Raw genomic sequence first — 23472 nt, 5'->3', positions numbered from 1 at the left:
GAGACATTCAGAATGTCATACCTGTGATGAGCTCATAAAGGTGAAAACTCTTGGCTGGGTAATTATTACCATCAAACTCCTGTGGTCCTTGGCAAAATACACGGCACTCCGTCTCAGCGACCCAGTACTGAGTCAGTGCCTCTTCGAATGAATCAATAGCTAGGGCATATTGTTCTTCATCATAATGTTTCATACCAGTACTGAAGGCCACCTGGATATAAATGAGACAAGATTGAGAGTTTGTTCAGTGAAACAACTCAAAATCAAATCATTAATTAACAAAGCATGTTCAAAATTTCCAAAAGAAACAAACTGTTCCTTTAAAATATGTTTTTTCTTTGAAACATATTCAGTTTTAGCTGCATCATAATGACAGACTAACAGATGCGTTCACTCAAGATGCTCAGAGATGAAGCGGCGTGATATTCAGGTCACTGCAGGAGACAAACATGCATGAATCAGGGTTAAACAGTATTACAAGTGATAGACGTGTTCCAACCAGCACTGTACCCCAGGATTATACAGGTACAGACCTGTCCCCACCTGTACTGTACCCCAGTGTAGTGACAGACCAATCCCCACAAGTACTGTACCTGAGGGTTGTACAGTGACAGACTGTCCATCAGTACTGTACCCTAGTGTTATACAGTGACAGCTGTCCCCAGCAGTACTGTACTCCAGGATTGTACAGTGACAGACCAGTCCCCAGCAGTATTATACCCCACTGTTATACAGTAGCAGACCTTCCCCATTGGTGGTACAACCCGATATTCTCTGTACAGCTCAATTGCAAAAACATGACTGCCAATCAACTGGGTGGTTTACAAATTTAACTTTACAGAATCTTGCACCCCCCAATATATTTCCCCGACATTCCAGTCTCATTTGCTGGTACACACTCTGTATTTCTTTCTTTACCATGTATGGCCTCATATCCTGATCGACGAAGTGAGATTCCTTAACTCCCTTCATCAGCTTGTATCGCTCTAGATTCTGCCGCATTTCCACATGCTCAGGATTCGCCTGGAAAAACGTGTGAGCTGCTGCAGCTGCTTTATCCAATTCATTGAGCTGGAAACAAACATTACAGACATTACCAGCTGTGTTCATAAAGCCTCTCATTGTATAGCTGAAAGCACATTAGTACTGACATATTAACACACACTGCACCTCACATACTTCTGTCTACTCCTTCTCTAACTTGCCTGATGACATTTTTAAAACAAGCCTTTTATGTCAGACTAAGCTTACACCTGAATTCCATTGGTGAGACAGCAACAAAATCAGTGGTCAAAAATGCAGCATCAAGTCCCATCCATCGTCATCACATTTATTGACTATCATTGACTCTCATCCACCAACTGCTTATAGAACACAAGAAATAAGAGCAGAAATAAAACATTTAGCCCTTCAAACCTGCTCTGTCATTCAATAAGACCATGGTTGAAGATAATGTGATATGTTCTGCTGGGAAAAACACGGAGAGACAGTGCAATTTAAAGGGTACGATTTCAAAGGGAGTGCAGGAGCGAGAGAGATGTCTGGGTGTATATGTACCAAGATCATTATAGTTGGCAGGACAGGTTGAGAATTTGGTTAATCAAGCATCCAGTATCCGAGAACAAAAACAGAAATTGCTGGAAAATCTCAGCAGGTCCGGTAGCATCAGTGGAGAGCAATCACAGTTAATGTTTCAAGTCCAGTCACCCTTCTTCAGTCTCCTGGGCTTTATTAAAATGGGGAATAGAGCACAGAAGCAAGGAGATTACATTTTGTATTAGACAATACTCCAGCTGTGTCCATTTCTGGGAGCTGTATTTCAAAAAGGATGTGCAGGGTTTGCGAGAAACAGATTTCATGAGCGTAGTCCCAAGGATGAAGAACATCAGTCACGCAGATAGATTGCAGAAGTTGGACAGTTCTCCCTGGAGAAGTGAAGGCTGAGGAGATTTGATTGATATTCAAAATCATGAAAAATCGGAGTTAAAAATCACACACCAGGTTATAGTCGAACAGGTTAGAGTATAACCTGGTATTGTGTGATTTTTAACTGTGTACACCCCAGTCCAACACTGGCATCTCCAAATCATGAAAAATCTGGGCATAGGAGCAGGATTAGGCCATTCAGCCCATCAGGCCTGCTATGCCATTCAATGAGAACATAGCTGATCATCTAGCTCCACACTGTTTTCTCGTATTATCTAATTTCCTTAATGTCTCTAGCCTCAAAACAAAATTGATTTCTGTCTTGAACCTGCTCAATGATTGAACCTTTCTGGACAGAGAATTCCCAGCACACTCTTCCCCTGGAGTGTTCAAATTTTCCCCATCTGAATCCTGCATGGCCATCCCTTTATTCTGAGACTCTGTCCCTTGTTCTGGATGTCCCACTGAAGGGCAACATCCAATCTACCTCCACCCTGTCACACTTGTAAGAATTTTGTAAGTTTCAATAAGATCATTTTTCATTCTTTAAAATTTAGATGGATCACATCAAACAATCCTGCCATCCCAGTGATTATCTCATGAGCTTTGTTGCAATCCCTCTGAGACAAGTGTATCCCTTAGATAAGGGAGCCAAAACATACACAATTTTCCAGGTGTGGTTTCACTAAGGCTCCCTACAACTGTAGCAAGGTAGATTTACTCCTGCAGTCAAACACCTTTGTGATAAAGGCTAACGTACCAATTGTCTTCCCAATCGTGCACCTGCACACACTTTTGCAGGATTCTAAATAACTGCTATCTTCAAGCTTACTTTTTCTGGCACCCTTATAAGCCAATTACTTTGTTCTAATGAAATCTTATTTTGTTAGCCAGGAGTAGTTTACCTTTCATTTTGAGTGTTTGTGGTGTAAGGGAATATGTATTAGTTGTAAACTATGTATAGACCTTTTTTAACTGCATCTACCTCCTGTCTATAATAAATATTTGTAGTGTATTTTTCCAATCCACCATGGCCAATTAGCTTCCCATGCCTTCATAAATCACTTCCATCAATTTAAGTCTCTGGTTTCAAAGTAAACCACATCACATTCTAACAATGGGAAATTATGGTCACTTTTTCCCAAAGATTTTTTTTCAAGAATTTTATTAATTATCCTTTTCTCATTACAGAATAATAAATCCAAATTAGTCCGATTCCTAGTTGGCTGCTGCTTCAAAAACTTATCTCATGCCCACTTCAGGAATTCATCAATGGAGCATTTGTGCTGACTTGTTTTAACCCAGTCTGTGTTAAAATAAAGTAATCACGCAAAGCACATATTTATTTTCCTGATGTGTGGCATGCCGACCACTTCCACTATTATGTGGTGACCTATAAATAACTCTCAATGATGTTATTGCTCATTTGTTGTTTCCACCCAAGCTAATTTCACATTTGATCTTTCAATCAAAGATTCTCTCTTATTGATATACTGACTCCCTTTCTTAATTTAAAAAAGGTGTTCTTCCTGAAGAAGGGCTTATGCCCGAAACGTCGACTCTCCTGTTCCTTTGATGCTGCCTGACCTGCTGCGCTTTTCCAGCAACACATTTTTAAGCTCTGATCTCCAGCATCTGCAGTCCTCACTTTCTCCCTTTCTTAATTAAAAGTCTATCCAATCTCCTTAAATATTCAGCTCCAAATCTTGGTCACCCTGCAGCCTCATCTCTCTAATGACAAAGTAAATCATATGCATCTAGATAGAAGGCCTTTAACTGCATAACATGAGATATTAAACAAGGATAAATTGTTCCTACTCATAAAAGGATAAAGTGGCAAAGGTTTAAAGTAATTAGTAAAGAAACAAGGAAGTGATCAGGGAAGAAGCATTTTCAGGCTGCAACTGAAAAAAGGTCTGTAATGTGCAGCTCAAGTGTATGGTGGAAGCAGATTTAACTAAAGCCATCAAAAGGGAATTAGATGGTTGTTTGCAAAGGAACAATGTGCATAATTAAACAGAGAATTCAAGAGAATGACATTGTGACAGTCAGTGCAGAAGGATTGGCCAAATAGCCGCCTTCTCCACTCTAACAATTCTTTCTTTCTGCGCATACTTAGTAGTTCATATTTTAACACCAGTGTTCAAAAGGTAAGGACAGGTCTGTCAACGTCTACTAATGGGTTACTGTACTAGTGGGAACTGGTCTATCACTGCACAATCTTAGAATACAATACTGCTGGGGACTGGTCTGTCACTGCACAACACTGGGGTATAGTACCATTAGGGGCAGAACTGTCACTGCACAACCCTGGGGTATAGAACTGGTGGGGACAGGTCTGTCACTGTACAACCTTGGGGTACAGAACTGGTGGGGACAGATCTGTCACTGTACAACCCTGGGGTACAGAACTGGTGGGGACAGGTCTGTCACTGTTGAAACTCTCTTGATGGTAGTTTTGATTTCAATTTATTTATTTTTATCTGAATACTTTTCATTCAGTTTATCTGAGTTTTTCCAGCGCTTCGGTCCTTTGTGATTTACATCTCTGTGCATTTGCTATTCTTTTCTTTGTGTTTTATTGTCTTTGTCAGATGTTTGAACATCAAGGAATCAGTGTCTTCAGGGTGGATTCATTGTTAGCACTGCTCCTCACAGGGCCAGCAACCGGGGATTGATTCCACCCTTTGAGCAAACTCCACACAGACAGACAGTCACCATTCTCCCCTTGCCTGCACAACTTTCCTCCAGATGTTTAGGTTTCCGCCCACAATCCAAAGGTGTGCAGGTGAGGATAGATTGGCTATGCTAAATTGCCCAGAGCATCCAGGAATGTGCAGGCTAGAACAGCTAACTGAGGAAGGAGCAGCGCTCCGAAAGCTAGTGCATCCAAATAAACCTGTTGGATGATAACCTAGTGTTGTGCAACTTTAAACTTTGTCCACCCCAGTCCAACATCAGTTTCTCCACATCAGGCTGGGTGGGTTAGCCATGAGAAATGCAGGGTTACAGGGATAGTGTAGAGAGTTGGCGCTGGGTGGGATGCTCTTTCGAGGCTTGGTGTGGACTTGATGGGCCAAACGGCCTGTCTCCACCATGTAGTGATTCTAGGATTCTATTTCTGCAACAGATTCCTAAATGGCACATCAGATAAAAATATATGACTAAGCAGACACAGGATTGCTTAGCTATAGACTGACAGGTTATACACAGACAAAAGCTAGGGTCAATGTTCTTGCTGGAATCTTCACCCGGAAAGCCAGAAAAATAGCAGAAATTAAACCAGTGGTTGAAGACATTTAAAACAACAGTAACATTAAAAATGAAAACAAAAAATTGCAAGGACCAGTTTGAAGGAAATAACAGAAATGACAAAAGACAGTATTAAATGACATGTCATTTAATTCTAAAGTTAGTAGGCTGTAAGTAGAAATCATCGTATGGGACAATGAGGTGCTTACGTCAACATGGCCATGGCTGTAAAGCAGAATGGGAATGGTTCTCAATATTCCTGTTTACTAAGTAGTCAGGAGTGACAGAAGGAAAAGTTACAGCGGCAATGTTAACCAAAGGTACTCTTACAGGTTTAAATAGAAAGGACATAGCAGTTGGTTTTCAGGATGAATCTACATGGCTTGAATGGAAGCAGAGGAGAAGTTGTACATTTGTGGGATTTTCTTTATAGGGATCTCCATACAGAAAAAGAGACAGATAAACAAATCTGTCAGAATTTTTTTTTAAAAACATATAACAAAAATCCAGTAACAATATTACATCATTTTAAATTTCCAAACATAGACTGGGAAAAACATGGTGCTAAATGAAAGGAATTTTAAACAGAACTTTCTTGATCATTATGTCTCCCATCCAAGGAGGAAGCAGTGTTGGATCTGGTTCTGAACAAAATGAAGTAGGCCAAATGGAATGTATTACAGTAGGAGATGATCTAGCCATTAATAACCACAAAATAAATCCTTTTAAAGAAGCTATGGAAAAAAAACAGAAAAAAAAATGAAGAACATAATTGTTCAACAGGCAAAGTTTTGACATCAATGATTTAAAGACAAGGCAGGGTGGAGATTGAAGAAGGTGATCTCAGGATAAAGCAGTCACATGGCCAAATTCTGACTGGTTATACACCAGAATTAGCCTATTAAAGATAAAGATAGAGCCATAGAGCTGTACATCCTGGAAAAAGATCTTCCGATCCAACTCATCCATGCCAACCAGATATCCTAAATAAATCTAGTTCCATTTGCTAGCATTTGGCCCATATCCCTCTAAACTCTTCCTAATCATATACCAATCCTGGTGCCTTTTAAAACGTTGTAATTGTATCGACCTCCATCACTTCCTCTAGCAGCTCATTACATAGACACACTACCCCCTGCCTGAAAAAGTTGCCCCTTAGGTCCCTTTTAAACCTTTCCCATCTCACCTTAAAACCTACGCCCGCTAGGTTTGGACTCCCCTACCGTGGGCAAAATACCTTGTCTATTAATTTTATCCATGTTCTTCTTGATTTTATAAAACCTTCTGAGGTCACCCCTCAGCCTCTGACACTCCAAAGGAAATAGCCCCAACCTATTCAGCCTCTCCCTAAGCTCAAACCCTCCAACCGTGGCAACCCCAGTAAAATCTTTTCTGTACCTTTTCAAGTTTCACAATATCCTTCCGATAGTAGAGAGACCAGAATTGCACGCAGTATTCCAAAAGTGGCCTAACCAACGTCCTGTACAGTTGCAACATGACCTCCTAGTTCCTAAACATGACACACTGACCAATTAAGACAAGCATACCAAATGCCATCTTCACTAACCTATCTACCTGCGACTCCACTTTCAAGGAATTATGAACCCGTACTCCAAGGTCTCTTTGTTCAGCAACACTCCCCATGACCTTACCATTAAGTGTATAAGTCTTGCTCTGATTTGCCCTACCATAGTGTAGCACCTGTCATCAATCTAGATTTTCCATTTGCCACATCTCAGCCCATTGGCCACTCTTATCAAGATCCTGTTGTACTCGGAAATAACCTTTTTCGCTGTCCACTACATCTCCAATTTGTGTCATCTGCAAACTTACTAACCATACCTTCTATACTCACATCCAAATCATTTACATAAAATGACAAAAAGCAGTGGACCCAGCCCTGACCTTTGCGGCACACTGCTGGTAACAGGCCTTCTGTCCAAAATGCAACCCCTACCACCATTCTGTCTCCTGCCTTTGAGCCAACTTTGCATCCAAATGGCTAGTTCTCCCTGTATTCCATGTGATCTCACCTTGCTAACCAGTCCCCCACACAGAACCTTGTCCAATGCCTTACTGAAGCCCATATAAAAAGCATCCCCTGCTCTGCCTTCGTCAATCCCATTTGTCACATCTTCAAAATACTCAATCAAGTTAGTGAGACATGATTTCCCACACACAAAGCCATACTAACGATTCCTAATCAGTCCTTGCCTTTCCAAATTCATGTCAATTCTGATGCTCAGAATCCCCTCCCACACTGCCCAACACTGATGTCAGGCTCATCAGTCTATTATTCCCTGACTTTTTTTTAAACCTTTCTTAAATAGTGGCATCAGGTTAACCAACCTGCAGTCTTCCAGCACCTCACCTGTGGCTATTGATGATTCAAATATCTCAGCAAGGGGGACAGCAATCACTTCCCTAACTTCCCACAAGCTTCTATGGTACACCTGATCTGGTCCCAGGGATTCAATGGAATACCTTGAATTTGTTACATCACTGTTGTACTGCAGGAAACACACAGTTTGTGCACAGCAAGCTCCCACAAACAGATATGCGAAAATGGCCAAATAATCAGCTGGTACAAAAACAGAATTTACTGGGAAAATTCAGTATATCGGAGAAGAAAGCAGAGTCAATTTTTTTGGGTCCAGTGACCCCTCTTCGGGTCTGTTGTTGTTTGAGGATTAAGTATTGATAAATCTTGTATTGTTCTTTGAATTATGCCATGGGAGCTTTTACATTAATGAAAGGACAGGCTGAGCTTCACTTTAACATTTGAACTTGTGTGGGTCACTCCCTCAATAATCCAGGGCTCCATCTTAGGAGGCGAAGAGTGCTGTCCCCCGACACAATGTCAAGAAAACACTCTGTCTGATTGTAGAATACTCAACAACCCAAGCACACACCTTCATGGAGTGTGTTTACAAGGATCATGAGTTCAAATGGTGCATCTTGGTTACCTCCCTTCTTCAAAAGCTTCTCTAACAGCGCAGTAACCATGTCCTGCCCAATTTCCCATCCCTAAGTGAGGCTTAGACTGGAAATATTAAACATAAGGATCAGGCTCATCCATATCAAACACACCAAGGAGAAGTATAGCAGGAGGTTAGATACCAAGTAAAGTTTTCTCCACACTGACCCATCAAATTCTCCCAAAACAGATACAATGCAAGATAAATGAACAGGTCCCTTTGCACGGTCTCTCTAGAATGTATCTTAAACTAATACAAAATCATTAGATAGGAACCAACAATGAATGTGTCTCTTTGTAATCACTAAACAGGAAGAGAAGTAGAATTTGAGGCGATATGTTCCATGGCCGAATAGTTAAACTGTCAGCGACATTCATGGTCAATGTTTACACAGCAACAGGGACAGAGTGAAATAGGCCAGAGAACAATCAGAGAATAAATTCCAATCATTGAACGCTGAGGTCATTTTAGTGAATCACATATTTTCTCAGAGATATGCAGGTATCATTGCTTTTAAACAAAATACCAGAGACAAAAGTCAATTACATCTTACTTTATCCTTGTGAAATACTTAAAGAAAATTTAATCTGACAAATGATGTGACATCGTTGGCCATCTGACTCTTGAAAAATGGTGGTGAGTTCTTAAACACTACTGTCCATTTGCTGTAGGTAGACCCACAATGAGGTTGGGATTGGGGCACAGAAGTTTCAGCATTTTAACCCAGTGACAGTGAAGGAACGGTGATATATCTGGATGGTGAGTGGCTTGAAGGGGAATTTGCAGCTGATGGTATTCCTATGTAACCACTGCCCTTGACCTTCTATTTGGAAGTGGTTGTTGGTCTGGAAGATGCTATCTAAACAGCACTGGTGAATTTCTGCAGTGCATCTTATAGATTGTACACATTGCTGTTACTGAGTGTCGGTGGTGATGGCGAAGGTGACGGAATTGATGTCAAAGCAAACTGTGTTGTCATGGATGGTGTCACAAGCTTCTTGAATACTGTTAGAGCTGCACCAAGTCAAGTGGGGAGTATTCCGGCCAGGATTGGATAGTAAGATCTGATATTGTTTTCAATTATAGAAATGACCAGAAGGTTCACTGAATGAGTAAAGGAATAAACAAATAAATGATGAAAGCAAAGCATTTCAAACTGGAGAAATGAAATGAAGGTTAGAAATCACTCAAGATTTTTAAAGAATTCTTCTTAGTATTTATGGAGACGAATCACAGGCAGGGTTCAGAGAGCAATGCTCTGGGAGACAGTGAGGCCTCAGTTTCAACATTACAACTGCCCTTTCTGGTTTCAAAAAGGTGGGATCAACAGCAATCCTCATCTGCTGTTTAGGGCAGCAATCACTAGAAGATTATTCAACTGTGGCGGCTTCAGACCCAAGCCAAATCCTCTCATAAGACCACAAGATATTGGAGCAGAATTAGACCTGGCAGCCCATTGAATCTGTTCCACCATTCAATCATGGATGATATGTTTCTCAAATCAAATCTTTCTTCTTTTGTTCTAGAACTCTTGATTCCCTTACTAATCAAGAACCAAATAACCTCTTCTTAAATACACTCAATGACTTTGCCTCCACAGATCTCTGCAGCAATGAGTTCCATGGAACCATCACCCTCTGGATAAAAGACTTTTCCTCATCTCAGTTCTAAGGATCATCCCTTCCCTCAGAGGCTGTGCCTTCAGGTCTGAGTCTCTCCTACTAGTGGAAATATTTTCTCCATGTCTGCTTTATCCAGGCCTCCCAATATTCTATATTCTCTCTTCACCCAAATGAATCACACAATTTACAAGCAGCATGGGGTAGGGGTCACTGGCAGGGATCCCAGACAACTTCTCCACTCAGCGCCTCCCCTCCTCAAGGGGAGGGTTGGATGCTCAGAATGTTCCTCAGTAAAGAGCAGTGATCAAACCTGGGATCTGCCTGGCCAGCAACAAACTCAACAGTGGCTGTTAACCCATCTAGCCATTGGCAATGGCCAACAGGATAGATGTCAGAGGTAGTTTCTTTACTCAGAGTAGTAGGGGCGTGGAACGCACTGCCTGCAACAGTAGTAGACTCACCAACTTAAGGGCAATTAAATGGTCATTGGATAGGCATATGGAAAGAATGGAATAGTGTAGGTCAGATGGGCTTCAGATTGATTTCACAGGTCGGCACAACATCGAGGGCCGAAGGGCATGTACTGTGCTATGATGTTCTATGTTCTATGTATTAAATCAATGTAATCCTTTTGTATTGCTATGGAAAATTATGGAGAAAAAGAAAAGCTTGCTTCTTTATTGCATTTTCATAATGTGGGGGCATCCAAAAACATTTACAATCAATGAAGCACTTTAATGATGTAACTAGAATGTAGGAAATACAGTCGCGAATTTGTATACAGCAAGATACTGCAAACAGCTCACGCCCTGAACTGACCCTTCGACAGCGCAGAGCTCCCTCAGTCCTGGGGCTCCCCAATAAGTGCCCTGCTCTTCAGAAGAAGTGTACCATGAAGATTAGCGTGGATCATTTGCTCAGGTCATTGATGTGGGCTTTGTCACAATTTCCTGCGCCTAATGCAATGCAAGCGTCTGAGCTACTGGTTACGATTGAAAATCCAAAATTTCTTCAGGAGTATTACTCGCAGCTGGAGATGTGAGTTGGGATTTTTGTAGCTTGCGGGTTTGGACAGTAAGATGCAGACACTGTGCCAGCTGGCTGGACAGCACTGATATGGTTCAAGAATCCTACATAAACACATCAGCACCATGAAACCCACCAAACCCTTCTCAATTTAAAAAAAGCATGCATCATTTTTGAAACAAATTGGACCTGACTTGGGCTTCATGGTTTTTTTTTTAAATAAGAAATTCATTCTCAGGATGCTGACGTGGCTTTGCACGGTCAGCATTTCTAACCCAATTGCACCGTGACGATTATGATGGGCCACATCATTGATCCATTGCTAGATCAACATGAACTGAATGATCTACTGGCCCACTTCGGAGAATAACTGAAAGTTAATCATGTTAGTGTGGGACTGCATAAGTATAGCTGGCTTTTTATCACTTCAGAAGCTTAATGAACCAGGGTTTTTTTTTAAAAAGCATGCTGACAGACACCAGACTTTTCTTGTAAGAAAATTGAGACAATTGTTAAACCGCAGCTGGTTACGAATTCTAATCACTTTCTTATAATAGCAAATGGCAGAGTTGAAAATATGCTAATGGAAATTTTAGCCAATAATGTCTCAGTATTTTGTTCAGTTTAAGTACAGCCTTTCTGTTGAGTGGGTGAGACTCCATTAACATTCACAAATAGAATCTGCTTATTGCCCCTACCCACTCCTGCAGTTTCTGCTGGTATCTGTCTTACCTAGATCTCATCTATATTCTGCTCTTTGAGCATGTTTTTCAATTACACAGCAAGAATGTTCATGTGTGTGCTAATGACACTGAGCTCCAGCTCACTACCTCCTCTCACTACCCATTCACTAAGATGATGAACAGATATTTCCTCCAATTAATTATCGCAACTACCAAAATTTTTGTTTCAAAGTCTCTATCAGGAACTCCATTCCATCTGCATGGTAACTATTCATAGTTCACAATCTCCCCAGAAGGAAAAAACCAATGAAACTTGCATATGGCAGATAATGCTCAGACTCCTCTTTTACACTTCATCACTGGGTTCCAGTATGACTGGTACACACATTTACTGGTATTTCTGTTTCCTTTTATATTCTTCCCTCTGGGTTTGCATGAAATCTAACCCCAAGATAACATTCTGACCAAATATCCATTCATAGCTGATGTTACTACAGGATAAGTCAGATCCCAACCTGAAATCTGATTTGATAGATCGTATTTTTTTCTTAAAAATTGAACATGGCTTTCTTTCACTGAATGATAAGCAAACAATGCTGCAGATCTAATTTTAGCAATAAAACAAAGGTTTACTACACAAAAGGAACAAAGATACAATAGAACAAAGCTGAAAATGTGTTGCTGGAAAAGCGCAGCAGGTCAGGCAGCATCCAAGGAGCAGGAGAATCGACGTTTCGGGCATGAGCCCTTCTTCAGGAATCTTCAGGCTCATGCCCAAAACGTCGATTCTCCCGCTCCTTGGATGCTGCCTGACTTACTGCGCTTTTCCAGCAACACATTTTCAGCTCTGATCTCCAGCATCTGCAGTCCTCACTTTCTCCTACAATAGAACAAACCAAGATATTTATACATAATGCAAAAAAATTTCAAAAGCACATGGCAAAACAAAATCCAGTCTATTTACAACACCATCCCTTTATAATAGTCAAATACCAGGAAGAGTTCCCTTCCCTATTACATCTATGTTTGACTTAACTGTTCTATTCAATTCCTGGTCTTAGGAGGTTGGTTGTTTCTTCCTTGATTATTCCCACAACAGAACTTAAAACTTCTTAGCTTCAAAAAATCTCTTCAGGGCTTTAACTAAACACATCTGAAGTAACATTTTTCTTATGAACAAATCAGTTTTTCCAGGAGAAACTGTTCTTCTAACTCCAGTTAGGTCTTCTGTGAAATGAAACTAAAAGCTTTCCAATCTCTGGGTTTTTCGAAGCAATCAATAAACCAAAAGTAAGCAATTGCTTTTCACTTGTTGCTCCAATTGGAAAACTCTCACCACTTCAAATTTTTAGTTTCACTGCAAGAGGGCCAGTAGTCAGCTGTTCTGACACGTATTGCTTCAGATTCATGGCTCACGCAGCCCAAAACCCACATGCCACTAAGGCACATCCACTTCTATTTCCTATTCACCCATCAATAATGTGCTCACTGACTAACACTGGCTCGGAGATATGGAGTGCCTCAAATGTCAAAATTCTCACGGCAATTTTTACACTATTTCAATGGGGAAGCAGTGGTCTCATGGTGTTATTGCTAGATTGTTAATCCAGAGATCTAGGTAATATTATGGGACTCGTGTTCAAATCCACAGCAGATTGTGGAATTAGAATCTAATTTTAAAAACAAATCTGGAAATAAGAGTCTAATGATGACCATTAATCCATTGTCAATCGTCAGAAAACTCCATCTGGATCACTAGTGTCTTTTAGAGAAGGAAACGGCCATCTTTATCTGGTCTGGCCTACATTTGACTCCAGATCTACAGCAATAAGGTTGACTTTTAACTGTATCTGGGATGGGCAATAAATGCTAGTCTAGCCAGTGATGCTCTCATCCTAGGAATAAATAACCCTTACAGCCCCAGATTTTCCTATCTCTAATCTCCTCTAGCCTATGACCTTTTGAGATCTCTGGGCATCCCAAATTTTATTGCTTCACAATACCTAAATGTGTCCATAGTCACCTAGGCCCAAAGCTCTGGAATTCCCTCCCTAAACTTTGTCTTGTCTTTGTAACTCTTTCTCTTCCTCAAATAAAAAATTAAATAAAAAATTAAGTAGTCATTGTGACCATGAAGCTAACAGATTATTCTAAAATCAGCATGGAAACAGAACCTTTGGTCCAACTTGTCCATGCCAACCAAGCTTTGAGGAAAAGGGCTGTGGGGAGGATGAGCGAGCTGACCACGGTACCATGGTGCAGAAGGCCATTCACGAGGGAGGGCAAAAAAAGGTAAGCGGTAGTTATAGGAGAGTCTATAATTAAGGAGATAGTTAGTATGGTTTGCAAGCCGATCGGGAACCCTGTATAGTGTGTTGCCTGCCCAGTGCCCAGGTGCAGGGCATCTCTGACTGGCTTGAAAGGATATTGGAGCTGGAGAGGGACAAACAACATAGTCAAGGCTAGACTGGAGGATCTGTTTGGGGATTATCAAGCACTAGGAACGAAACGAAAGAACAGGTCCTCAAGCGTTGTAATCTCCCAATTACTGTCCGAGCCACGTGCAAATTGGCTTAGGGATAAGAAAATTAGGGAAGCAAACATGTGGCTAAGGGAACGGTGTAGGAAAGAGGGGTTCCATTTCATGGGGCATTGGCATCCATTTTGGAACTGGGGGGGTGTGGGGATCTGTACCGATGGGTCGGGCTCCACCTGAAGTGATCTGGAATCAGTATTCTAGAGACAAAAGGAAATAGCATGGTCTCTAGGACTTAAACTGAGTGAGTCAAGTTGGGGGGGGGCAGGAAGGGAAAGGGAAAAAGACTGGAAATACGGTGATAAATGAAAAGGTAAGCAGCAGGTTAGCATGTATACAGGAGGGTTTAAATTTAAGGCAGACTATGAAAGTAGTAAAAAGGAAGGATAACTCAGGAGATATGATTTCCACCATCTTGAATAATAAGTGTAAGAAAGCTAGTACAAGGGCACTTTACCTGAATGTGCGTAGCATTCGTAACAAGGTCGATGCGTTAATGGCACCAATCATCGCAAATGAATATGATTTAGTAGCCATTACTGAGACATGGTTACAGGATGGTCACAACTGGGAGTTAAATATCCAGGGGTATCAGACTATTTGGAAGGACAGACAGGAAAGTAAGGGAGGTGGTGTAGCTCTGATATTCAAGGACGACATCAGGCCATGCTGAGAGATGACGTATGTTCTACAGAGAATAAGATTAAATCCATTTGGGTGGAAATCAGAAATTCTAAGAAGACAAAGTCCCTGATAGGCAGAGTCTATAGGCCACCAAATAACAACATTAACATTACATTGGGGTGGGCAATAAACAAAGAAATAACTAATGCCTGTAAAAATGGTACAGTAATTATCAAGGGGGATTTTAAATCTACATGTCGATTGGTCGAACCAGCTCAGTCCGGGTAGTCTTGAGGTGGAGTTCATTGAGAATATCCGCGATTGTTTTCTTGAACAGTATGTAATGGAACCGACAAGGGAGCAAGCTATCCTCGATCTGGTCCTGTGTAATGATACAGGAATAATTAATGACCTCACAGTCAGGTATCCTCTTGGAAGGAATGATCACAATATGGTTGAATTTAGAATACAAACGGAGAGTGTGAAGATAAAATCCAATACCAGGGTCCTTATCAAGGAGGACTACAATAGAATGAGGGAGGACTTGGCTAAAATAGGGAAACAAAGATTTATACTGGGATAGTTGACGAGCAGTGGAAGACCTTCAAAGCAATTTTTCAAAGTGCTCAACAAAAGTATATTCCAGTGAAAAGGAAGGACTGTAAGAAAAGGGGTAATCTGCCATGGGTGTCGAAGGAAATAAGGCAGGCTATCAAATTGAAAGAAAAGGCATACAAAGTGGAATGAAACTAGAAGACTGGGAAAACTTTAAAAGGTCAACAGAAAACCACAAAAAGAGCGATAAAAAAGTAAGATAGAACATGAGAAAAAAACTATCACAAAATACAAAGACAGATAGCATAGGTTTCTATAAATATAAAATGAAAAGGTGTGGCTAAAGTAAACATTGGTCCTTTATAGGATGAAATGGAGCATCTATTTATGGGGTATGTGAAGTCATCCATTTTGGTAGGAGTAACAATAAAAAAGATTATTACTTGAATGGTAAAAAGTTGCAGCATGTTGCTATGCAGAGGGAGTCCTTGTGCATGAATCACCGAAAGTTCGTCTGCAGGTTCAACAAGTAATTAGTAGGGCAAATGGAATTTTATCTTTCATTGCTAAATGTATTGAGATTAAAAGCAGGGAGGTTACATTGCAGCCGTACAGGTGCTGGTGAGGCCACACCTGGGAGTACTGTGCATAGTGTTGGTCTCCTTACTGAGAAAGGATGTACTGGCACTGGAGGGGTACAGAGGAACTTCACTAGGTTGATTCTGGAATTGGAGGGGGTTGGCCTATGAAGAGAGACTGGGATTATATTCATTGGAATTCAGAAGAATGGGAGAATGGGGGGGGGGGGGGGTGGGGGTATCTTGTAGAAACATAAAATTATTAAGGGAATAGATAAGATTGAAGTAGAGAGGATGTTTCCACTGGCAGGTGAAACTAGGACAAGAGGGCATTTCCTCAAAATTAGAGAGTTGTTAATCTATGGAATTCCTTGCCCAGTGAAGTAGTTGACGCTACTTCAGTAAACGTTTTTAAAGCTAAGATAGATTTTGTTTTAAACAATAAAGGTATTAAGGGATAAAGTGAGAGCGTGGGTTAGTGAAGCTGAGTCCATGAAAAGATCAGCCATGATCTTACTGAATGGCAGAGAAGCTCGAAGGGCCAATGGCCTACTCCTGCTATTACGTTCTTCCCAAACTAGACTAGTCCTCACTTACCTGTGTTCAGTTCATGTGTGGCTGGAAAAGCGCAGCAGTCAGGCAGCATCCAGGAGGGCTTATGCCCGAAACGTCGATTCTCCTGTTCCCTGGATGCTGCCTGACCTGCTGCGTTTTTCCAGCAACACAGTTTCAGCTCTGATCTCCAGCATCTGCAGACCTCACTTTCTCCTGTGTTCAGTTCATATCCCTCCAAACATTTCCTATTCACGTACTTATCCAAATGTGTTTTAAATGATGTAACTGTATCTGCATTCTCCATTTCCTCAGGCAGTACATTCCACACACAAACCACTGTGTAAAAAAGTTGCCCTTATGTCCTTTTTAAAACTTTCTCCTCTCACCTTGAAACTATGTCATCTAGTTTTGAACATCCCCACCCTAGAAAAGAGTCCCTTGCTATTCACCTTATTTATGCCCCTCATGATTTTATAAACTTCTATAAGATCACCCCTTAATCTCAAACTCCAGTGAAAAAAATATTCCAGCCTCTCCTTATATCTAAAACTCTCCATTCCCAGCAACATCCTGGTAAATCTTTTCTGAACCCTCTCCAGTTTAATAATATTCTTCCTTTAGCTCAAAAGGTCTGAGTAATGAAGGTATGCATGCTAAATGCCTTCTTAACTACCCTGTGACACAAATTTCAAAGAATTATGTACCTGAACCCTTAGATCTCTCTGTTCTACAACACTACCTACGGCCATACCATTAATTGTATAAGCCCTGTGCTTGGAAATACGATTCTCCTTACTTTCTCAATCAAATCTCCTAGAAAACCTCTCTGTACTTAAAGAGCTTCTCTTGGCTGGGAAATGAGAAATATACGGAGGCTGAAAAACGGTGACTGTGACAGGAGGCCCATCTTCCCTTTTGCCTCCAGGCAGAATATATTCACTGCGTGATTGCCATAGAAACCATTGAACCTACCGGAACATCATTAGGTAATTCCTGAGGAATTTATTCAGCCCAGAGTCTAACAGCTCAATGGAAAAGATTTCATAATCAACATTCCAATGCTACAGAATGTCCTCCACCAAACTGACAGATTTAACCCCTTCCAATCCATGCTACATTCCAAACTAGGTTCCAAACAATGCCCCAGAAGTATCAACACTGTCCAATCTGAAAGCAAGCCATTCCACTCATTCTGGTCCTCAAAGGAAGGGGATCATCTGCTGTTCCTGCTGCTAAGGATATTTAAAATACTTGTCCTTTCCTTCAGCTTGTAGTATAGCCTTACCACATATTTTCTTGAACTCCAATTTCCTCCCAAGTCTATCCAGAATTAGAGGGAACAGGAAAAAAGATGTTTTCCCTCCAGTGGCTGGTCAGAGTCTGGAAATCACTTCCCAAAAAAGGGTAGCTGAAGCAGATACCCTCATATGATTTCAAAGTTGTCTGGATATGCATTTCAAGAATCATAACTTCCAAAGATAGGGACCAAATGCTGGGAAATCATATGAGGATGAGATGCTCCATTTTCATCCAGCAGAGATAATGATGGGCAGAGCGGCAGTTTATGGAGACATATAGTATTCTGATATTCAAAACACTCATCAAGCAGGAGGGTGCAGGAACATCGGAGAGAGAGTGAAGAGGAGGGGCAGTGCACTAATTGCACCTTAGGGGCAGCATAGTGGCTCAGTGGTTAGCACTGTTGCCTCACAGTGCCAGGGACCTGGGTTTGATTCCAGCCTCAGGTGACCGCCTGTGTGAAGTTTGCATGTTCTCCCTGTGTCTGCATGGGTTTCTCCTGGGTGCTCCGGTTTCCTCCCACAGTCTGACGATGTGAAGGTTCAGTGGACTGGCCATAGTAAATAGCCTGTATATCTTTGGACAGTATCGGCAAAGTGGATTAGCCTTAGGAAATGCAGGGTTACAGGGATGGGATGGATCAGTTTGAACTCAATTGGCTGAATGGCCTGCATCCACACTGTAGGGATTCTATGAAAGCCAGCAATGGCACAATGGGGTAAATGGTCTTCCTGTTAGCCGTAATGATTCAATGATGAATTCTCACTGTTTGTGCTTTTGCCACTTGCTTTGATGCTGAACTGAGACGCAACATACATCGGCAAGCACCAATCACTGTTGCACATTCTTTCCCATGTCAGAGGGCAGAGAGTTCAAGGCCATTCCAGGCACAGCAGTGCCTAATCCAGACAATCACTCAGTGCAGTTCAGAAGTAGTACTGCAATTTAGAGAGGTCATCTCTTGCAACCATTTGTGAGACCTGACCTAGACTGTACCGGAAGTGAGTCCTGTTTCACAGCCATTTCCACATTCGCTGTACTATTAGGGGTGACAAGCAGTCAACAGAGCAAGGTGAATAATGCTCAAATCAGGGAGAAAGAGATGGAGGACACCACAAGGTGGCAGCATTCATTGATGGCCTCAACCAATATCTTTTCACAAGTGATCAGAATTATTCCAGGACTCAGGGTGCAGGGAAACAGCTCCAAAGTATTTGTCTTGTTGCTCATTTTTGAAACAAAAAGGATCACATGTTGGAACTGTTTTTTTTTTTGACTTCCCACCATGATGCTGTCTGAGGAAGGGGCCTGGCAAAGATCCCAAGTGGTCTCATTAAATGTCAATGGCACTGGCAGAGTATTGGGTCTTTTCCTAGTACCCAGAGATACGAGCTGCTACTGCTGGGATCCCAGACCCAGTCCACAATGGCAGGGAGGAAGACTGAAGCACTGCATTCTAAATGTCCACAGCCCTGCCTCCACAAGATTGTGACAGTGTGTACAACATCCAAACCCTCAAGGCAGGGCCTACAGAAGCTGTTGGCTCCCCAGTTCTAACAGAAAGATCACGGATCTGTTACTCCCTCTCCACTGATACCACCTGATCTGCTGCTTAATTCTAATTCTTGTTTTATTTTTATTCTCCAGGAGTCATTGCCTAATGACAGAAAGACACTATACATGATGTACAGTATTCCTGTGGTAGGATAACATTGGAGGTAGATGGAGTGCAGAGATGATGAATTACTGTCTCATCTCAGAGAGGCTGCTTGATGGAGACATACAGAACTTTAAATTTGAAACAAGAACAGAAACTGCTGGAAAAACTTAGCAGGTCTGGCAGTACTTTGGAGAGAAAGCAGAATTAATGCTTCAAATCCGATGATCCTTTGTCAGTTACTGGACCTGAAAGGTTAACTCTGCTTTCTCTCTACAGTTGCTGCCAGACCTGCTAAGTTTCTCCAACAATTTCTGTTCTTGTCTTAGATCTCCAGCATCTGCAGCTCTTTATTTTATTTATCTTCAATAAGATATTTGTCCCATATTGCAACAGTGACCATATTAATAAAGAGACAGAGTCAAAGGACTAAGCCAAAAAATTGATATGCATTTATATAAGAACTTCTCAAACTCAAAATATCCTTAAATCATAGTCATAGAGATGTACAGCATGGAAACAGACCCTTCGGTCCAACCCGCTATGCCGACCGGATATCCCAACCCAATCTAGTCCCACCTGCCAGCACCCAGCCCATATCCCTCCAAACCCTTCCTATTCATATACCCATCCAAATGCCTCTTAAATGTTGCAATTGTACCAGCCTCCACCACATCCCCTGGTAGCTCATTCCATACACGTACCACCCTCTGCGTGAAAAAGTTGCCCTTTAGGTCTCTTTTATATCTTTCCCCTCTCACCCTAAACCTATGCCCTCTAGTTGTGGACTCCCCGACCCCAGGGAAAAGATTAGATTAGATTAGATTAGATTACATTACAGTGTGGAAACAGGCCCTTCGGCCCAACAAGTCCACACCGACCCGCCAAAGCGTAACCCACCCATACCCCTACATTTACCCCTTACCTAACATTACGGGCAATTTAGCATGGCCAATTTGCCTAACCTGCACATTTTTTGAATTGCGGGAGGAAACCGGAGCACCCGGAGGAAACCCACGCAGACACGGGGAGAATGTGCAAACTCCACACAGTCAGTCACCTGAGGCGGGAATAGAACCCGGGTCTCTGGCGCTGTGAGGCAGCAGTGCTCACCACTGTGCCACCGTGCCGCCCACAAAGACTTTGTCTATTTATCCTATCTATGCCCCTCAATTTTGTAAACCTCTATAAGGTCACCCCTCAGCCTCCGACGCTCCAGGGTGTCCAACTCTTTACGAAGGATGTCAAACCTTTGGATAGAATCCATAGAAAAGAGCCCAGGGAGTAGAGATTTTAGTGAGTATGGAGAGATTGCAAAAACCGAGATTGTTTTCTTTGGAGTGGAAAATGTTAAAGGGAAATTTCACAGATTAAAACAGAGGAAACTGTTTCTTTGGACTACTGAGTAAGAACCAGAGCCATGCCATCAAAGTAGATTCCAGGGGAACTTGACAGAGGGAGAAAGAGTGTGTGTGCGTGCGAGCGAGAGCGAGCAAGCGAATTAACATTGAACTCAATATAACTCTTCCTCAGAGCATCTTCTGAAAAGCGGTTAACTCGGTTTTGTTTCGCTCTCCACAGATGCTGCCAGACCGGTGAGTTTCTCTAGCACTGTTTTTGGATTAAACTGGGCAGGTTTAAAAGGGGCATAGGCACAAGATAAATGCAAAGTGCTGCATTTTGGGAAAGCAAATCTTAGTAGGACTCGTACAGTGCAGGTTCATAGCTCCTTGAAAGTAGAGTCACAGGTAGATAGGATAGTAAAGGCAGTGTTTGGTATGCTTTCCTTTATTGGTCAGAGTATTGAGTACAGGAGTTGGGAGATCATGTTGCACGATGTTGTTTAGGCCACTTTTGGAACACTGCGTGCAATTCTGGTCTCCTTCCTATCTGAAAGATGTTGTGAAACTTGAAACGGTTCAGAAAAGATTTACAAGGTTGTTGCCAGATTTTGAGCTATAGGGAAAGGTTGAATAGGCTAGGGCTGTTTTCCCAGGAGTGTCAGAGGCTGAGGGATAGCCTCAGAGGTTTATAAAATTATAAGGGGCATGGATAGGGTAAATAGACAAAGTCTTTTCCTTGGGGTGGGGGTGTCCAGAACTAGAGGGCATAGACATAGGGTGAGAGCGGAAAAATATAAAAGGGATCTATGAGGCAACTTTTTCATGGAGAGGGTGGTGTGTGTATGGAATGAGTTTCCAGAGGAAGTGGTGGAAGCTGGTACAATTGCAACATTTAAAAGGCATCTGGATTGGTATATGAATAGGAAAGGTTTAGAGGGATATGGGCCAAGCGTTGGCAAATGGGACTAGATTAAGTTAGGATATCTGGTCGGTGTGAATGAGTTGAACGGAGGGCTCTGTTTCCGTGCTGTACACCTCTAAGAGTCTATATGGCTGCCTTGTGCCTCAGTTGATCCTCGGAGTCAATACCCACAGCAGCCAGTTCCGTATACACATCCATCCCACAGAAAGCAGGACCCATCAGGGATGAACTAAAAGCACTTTATGAGTGCAAGCTGTTGTTGGCGAGGAGAAATTGCTTGTTCTCAAAAATAGCAATGTTGGGAGGGATTCTGCATGGACAGTGTTGCCATTTGTCGATGTTTAAATTCAGCACTTGCACCAGCCAGCTCAGAATTGGAAAGCTTTCAGTTTGCTCCAGTTCTATCCAATGTTCTTGAGGTTTGTGTACACCGTTCTGTAAAAACATATCTTGCTGTGGGTTCAGAGGCTGTAGGAATGTATACAATGGGAGCACGTTTTTACAAACTGTCTGCTCCCTGTGCCAAAGAGTTCTAAAGGAATGTTTTGTTGGTAAGTTTAGAAACTCTAGATGAAAGGGCAGCCAGCAGGTCAAGAGTTTCCAGGGCCATTTTTTCAGTTGAGTTCAAAAATATTTGAGTGATGCTTTGTCAATGGCACTCAAGGAACAATTTGGTTTAAGTGTGATTTAGGAAATATCCATTTTACCCCTATCAAGCATTAGAGGAGATTCTCAAAAGGAACAGAGATGAGCAACCAGACAATTCATTACATGGAGGAGGAGAGGCTGCATCTTCTACCCTCCATAACTTTTAGCTCCTCTGAAAAATCCGGTCACCTGCATCCAGGCTGACCTCCTGTCCCCTTCACCCAGTCCTCCTGTGCTCACCGGCTTACCTTGGCTACTGGTACAATGTCTCAATTTTAAAATTCACCTCCTCATTTTTCAAATCTCTCCATGCCCTTGCCCCCCTCCTTATGTGAGCACAAACTACCTGCAAGAGGTCATTAGATCCCGCCATACTGTTACATCATTCAATACCTTCAAGGCTGATTTGACTGTGGCCTGAATTCCATATTCACATGTATTCTGCATCCTCGCAGCCCGTGAATCCCTATAATCCGTCTCTACCTGAAAAAATATTGATAGACCCCTCTCTCCTCACTCCTTGGGAAAGAGAATTCCCAAAACGTATGACCCACGAAGAGGAACTTTAACTTCCTCCTGCCCAATTGCCAATCATCTCTAGGTTGCATGGGCATACATTCTGGTAGTACATTCCACACACCCACCAACCTACTTCCGACATCTCCCCTAAACCTTCCTCCAATTACCTTAAAATTATGTCCCCTCATGATAGACATTTCTGCCATGGGAAAAAGTCTCTGGCTATCCACTCTATGCCTCTCAACATCTTGTACACCTCCAGCAAATCACCTCTCATCCTTCTTCACTCCAATGAGAAAAGCCTTTGCTCCCTCAACCTTTATTCATAAGGCATGCCCTTCAGTCCTCACAACAACCTCACAGACAGTCAATCCTCAGTATATGGTCAGTTTCCACTTCAGTTAGAACAGCTGTATTTGGTTTCTTTTGGCAAATTTCTACATTCAATTAATGCGAGCCTCTTTAATCAGTATCTCTTCATGAGAGCCTTAAGAAATAAGTGAGCTATCTTGCCAGTTTAAGAAGTCTTTAAACTCCTCTTCCACCATCTGCTTCTTGAACTTCCTCCTACTCACATTAAACCACTCAAGATCTTCTCACCTGCCTGCCTGTTCTGGAGACTGCTAATGTTGTTACTGCCTTGCTAAAAGGCAGTTTCTTCCTGAAATCTGAAAGAAAGCTGCACAATAGTAGCCTTCTGGATGGTTCCATCTCTCTTTCTAAAAGAAAACTAGTTTCTGTCTTCTGTG

The 23472-nt window shown here is 41.9% G+C and overlaps 1 protein-coding gene across 1 annotated transcript in view; it reads right to left on the bottom strand.

Annotated features, from left to right (window-relative positions):
- The window catches only part of p3h2 (prolyl 3-hydroxylase 2), a 156906-nt gene that overhangs the window by 41311 nt on the left and 92123 nt on the right, over positions 1 to 23472 (bottom strand). The window contains exons 2-3 of the mRNA XM_043702558.2: positions 919 to 1071; positions 22 to 211 (exon numbers count right to left, since the gene is read on the bottom strand). Of these exons, the coding sequence (XP_043558493.1) occupies positions 22 to 211; positions 919 to 1071 (343 nt within the window). The remainder of the gene's footprint in view (positions 1 to 21; positions 212 to 918; positions 1072 to 23472) is intronic.

Source organism: Chiloscyllium plagiosum, unplaced genomic scaffold (assembly GCF_037043375.1).
Source record: "Chiloscyllium plagiosum isolate Xiang-an unplaced genomic scaffold, Cpla_swu_hap1 HiC_scaffold_13, whole genome shotgun sequence".
In the NCBI taxonomy this organism is placed as follows: domain Eukaryota; kingdom Metazoa; phylum Chordata; class Chondrichthyes; order Orectolobiformes; family Hemiscylliidae; genus Chiloscyllium; species Chiloscyllium plagiosum.
Note: the sequence above shows the minus strand (reverse complement) of the source record. Positions and strands in the feature narration are given on the sequence as shown.